Genomic DNA, 3,907 nt, shown 5'->3' on the forward strand with positions numbered 1-3,907 from the left:
TTCCTTAAATTATTTTTATAGTCTTGGCATCTTATCTCTTGCTATTCTGATTACATGTCCTCGGCTTTACCATTCTCTAGATAGATCCTTTCTTTATTCACTTTGTTTATTCCTTTGTTTATTCCATTTAATATACTTCTCATCTCAGATAACGTGTTCTTCATTTCAAACTGGTTCCCTTTTATAATTTCCATTTCCATTTTTTTTATCTCTTTACTGAATTTATCTACACTTCTCAAAAGTTCACTAAGCATCTTTATAACCAGTGTTTTGAACTCTGCATCTGTTACTTGACTCCATTATATCTGGATCTCTGTTCTGTTCTCTCATATGGTTTCTGCTTCTTTGTCTTCCCATTTTGGCTCTTTCCGTGTCTGTTTCTATGTACTAAGCAAAGCTCCTAAGTCTCCCAGTCTTATTAGTGTGGATTTGTGAAGTAGGTGTCCAGTGGCACAGTCCTGAGAGGGGTTCAGCTGCAGGCCAAACTTAGCCCAAGCCTCTACCCCTCTGGGGCCACTTGTTAAGATTCAGCAAGCAATTCACAGAAGCTGTGCTTATAGTTACCTCAAAAGGCTACACCAGAAACCAAAGCCAGTTGGTTCCAGTTGAGTCTTGGCGCCGCTCAGCAAGGAACACCTGACTTGCTGAGGATATACCTGAATGTGGCTTGGGTGGGGCCACGAGTTGGGGGAGGCAGGGTTTCAGGGAATCCTCTGGGCTGAGTGACCTCTGTTATCCAGTTTGATGACCTCACGACTATGGTGGCGCTGTGTCCGGTTCATAGGTATAGCGGAAGGCTTAATAGGGAACAATGGATACGGCTGGCACTTCTGTACGGAGCGAGTCTCGCTTTAGCTCTCATTCTGACAATGTTTTCCTGTAAGTCCTTGGTGCCCGCTGTGTGCATCTGAATCAGCACTGGTGCTCAGAGCGAAGAGGTCCGTCACCCCGAAAATCCTCTCATAGATGCGGCCTCTTTAAGAGGCGTCTGCCGCTGCACAGCCTCCATCTCACTCAGCTCTCAAGACCAGGCTGTCCAGCATTTTTGCTCCGTCCTACCTTCTGCAGTTGCAGGGTGATTTCTTGTATTTATCCCTGGTTATCTGGCCTATTCATCTAGATCCCAGGCGATTTTTTCTTGCTGCTGCTCCTTGTTTCCATCACAACTTTGATTTGGTCGCCAGAGGGATGAACAGAGCCTCTATCATCTGTGCCATTTTTTTTCCTCCTCATTCATTGCTCTTTAGCTTCATTCAACTATATTTATTGGGTAAATTTTGGAGACAGATCACTGGATAAGAAAGTTGGATGAATGTCCTTCCTGCAAGGAGCTCCCCTGCTAACAATTGACTTAGTCCACTCTCTGGGATCTCACTAATGCCTGATCCTCTTTCCTGGCAAAACAGGAATGGGTTAGGATATTTCTAGAAGCTTTGGAGCAATGGAAGAAAAGAATGTGTTTTAAGGAAGAGACTGAGTGGGGGACAAAATGAGTGCATTGTTTCTGAGATAACTAAAGTCACTCGAGATACTTTGAAGTTTTCTGTCAATGAGGTCAGAGCAAAGGCAAACCTTGTCTCAATATCATATGTGGATGTTTTACCTTCTTCATTCCATGCCTCCTCTAACAATAACTCCATACAATTCCTTCACCCTGTCTTGATGCCCTCCTCCTCTCATACTGTATCAGGTCTGCTGTGAAACCCTATTCATTCTCCAAGACCTAGTTCAAATTCCACCTCTTCTTTGAATTCTCAAACTCTTCCTGGCAGAATAATTTACTCCCACTTGGTTCATAAAATTAGTAAAATACAAAACACTCTGCAAACTCCTCTAGATAAAATTGTTTGTAGGAAGAAGCTAAGACTCATTTGTCTCTCTATTCCTCACAGTACTTAGCACAAGGATCAGCAAACTGTCACAAAGGCCAAATTTGGCCCTCTACCTTTTCTGCAAATAAAGTTTTATTGGAACACATCCATGGCCATTCATTTACATACATCAGTGGCTGTTTACATGCTACAACAGCAGAACTGAGTAGTTGCAACAGAGACCATATGGTCCACAAACCTAAAATATTTACTTTATGATCCTTTACAGAAAAGGTTTGCCTTTGAGCTAGCACATAACATGTGGTGAATAAATGAATGTAGTAAGGTGTTTTGTGAAGAAACTTCTAATGGGGTTCAGATGGGCCTGGGTCCCAATTCTGCCCCTAACTCCTTGTTTGACTAAGCAAACGATAATGACAGGTAAATAAAGATAAGTGATAGATGATAGATGATAGATAGATAAACAATTTTGAGTACTTATTATAATCTAGGTACTGTGCTAAGTATTTTAAATTTATTATCCACTTTATCCTCACAACCATCTCCAGGGATAGCTACAAGTATTTTTCTCATTGAAAGAAGAAAAAACTGAGGCTCAGTGGTCACACCACCAGGTAGGCCTGATCTACTGCAAAGCTTGAGACTACCCACTACCCTAATACATCCTTTTGAGAGTCAGTTTCTTCATAAAAATGGATGAGCAATGTGGTTTTCAAACTATTTTTAGCCAGCAGAAAATTTAAAATATTACACGGAACCCCAACATGCAGAAGTCTACTCAAAGGTGCCAGAATTTAGCCCTGCTGACTTATCTCACCCCTCAGCACTGGAACCTGTCTGGCCACTCCATGGCCCTGGCGAATCTCACCTCTGCCCCTCAGTTCCTCCTCCTCGGCTTGATGGACGGAACAGACGTCCACCCGCTGTTGTTCCTGCTCTTCCTTGGCATCTATCTGCTCAACGGTCTGGGAAATCTGATTATGGTGGTGGTGGTGAGATCCGACAGGGCCCTCCGCTCCCCCATGTATTACTTCTTGGGTCATCTGAGCCTTGTGGATGCTTGCTTTACCACGGTCACGGTCCCTAGACTGCTGGCCGGCCTGCTCCACCCGGGCCAGGCAGTGTCCTTCCAGGGGTGTTTTGCCCAGATGTACTTCTTTGTGGCTCTGGGCATCACCGAAAGCTACCTCCTGGCAGCCATGTCCTACGACCGCGCGGTGGCGGTCTGCTGGCCCCTGCACTACACCGCGGTCATGACGCCCGGGCGCTGCACGGCGCTGGTCTGGGTGTCCTGGGCCGTGTCCCACCTGCACTCGCTGCTGCACACGCTGCTCATCTCTGCGCTCTCCTACCCGCGTCCTGCCTCTGTGAGCCATTTTTTTTGTGACATGACGGTGATGCTGAGCTTGGCGACCTCGGACACATCAGCTGCGGAGGCTGCCATCTTCTCTGAGGGCCTGGCTGTGGTACTGACCCCGCTGTTTCTGGTGTCCCTCTCCTACGCACGCATCCTCGTAGCTGTGCTGGGAGTGCGGTCGGCAGGAGGCCGGCATCGTGCCTTCTCCACCTGCGGGGCCCACCTGGTGGTGGTGTCGCTTTTCTTCGGCTCTGTCCTCTCTGTCTATTTCCGGCCGTCATCTGCCTACTCGGCCCGCTACAACCGCCTGGCCAGCGTGGTCTATGCAGTGGTCACACCGACTTTGAACCCTTTCATCTACAGCCTCCGCAACAAAGAGGTCAAGGGTGCCCTAAAAAGGGGGTTCAGATGTAGAGCTGCATCCCAAGAGGTATGAGAGCAGGTCTGGATTCACTGGCGTTTCAATAATAATAATGATGATGATGATGAGCAGGTCTGGATTCACTGGCGTTTCAATAATAATAATGATGATGATGATGATGATGATGATGATGGTGATGATGATGATAACGATTATACAAGACCCCCCCCCAAGCTTTTCAAAGCACTAGCAATTTTGATCCTACAATGTCTTATTACTTGTTAAATTAAAAATTAGATCTGAAGCAAATGTGACAAAGTGTTTATTCATAGGGATGGGTGAATAGCAATAAGCTAA

General features: G+C 45.9%; 1 protein-coding gene across 1 annotated transcript; it reads left to right on the plus strand.

Moving 5' to 3' along the window:
• The first annotated feature begins 2,596 nt into the window (after positions 1-2,596).
• Positions 2,597-3,625, plus strand: LOC102885037 (olfactory receptor 1L4). Its single transcript, XM_006922407.2, has one exon. It carries the CDS (start codon positions 2,597-2,599, stop codon positions 3,623-3,625), a length of 1,029 nt encoding a protein of 342 aa, XP_006922469.2.
• Positions 3,626-3,907: the final 282 nt, after the last annotated feature.

This window comes from Pteropus alecto, unplaced genomic scaffold (genome assembly GCF_000325575.1).
Source record: "Pteropus alecto unplaced genomic scaffold, ASM32557v1 scaffold398, whole genome shotgun sequence".
NCBI lineage: Eukaryota > Metazoa > Chordata > Mammalia > Chiroptera > Pteropodidae > Pteropus > Pteropus alecto.

Coding starts and splice junctions, on each gene's coding strand:
- LOC102885037 (XM_006922407.2), top strand. CDS start 2,597: ATGCAGAAGTCTACTCAAAGGTGCCAGAATTTAGCCCTGCTGACTTAT.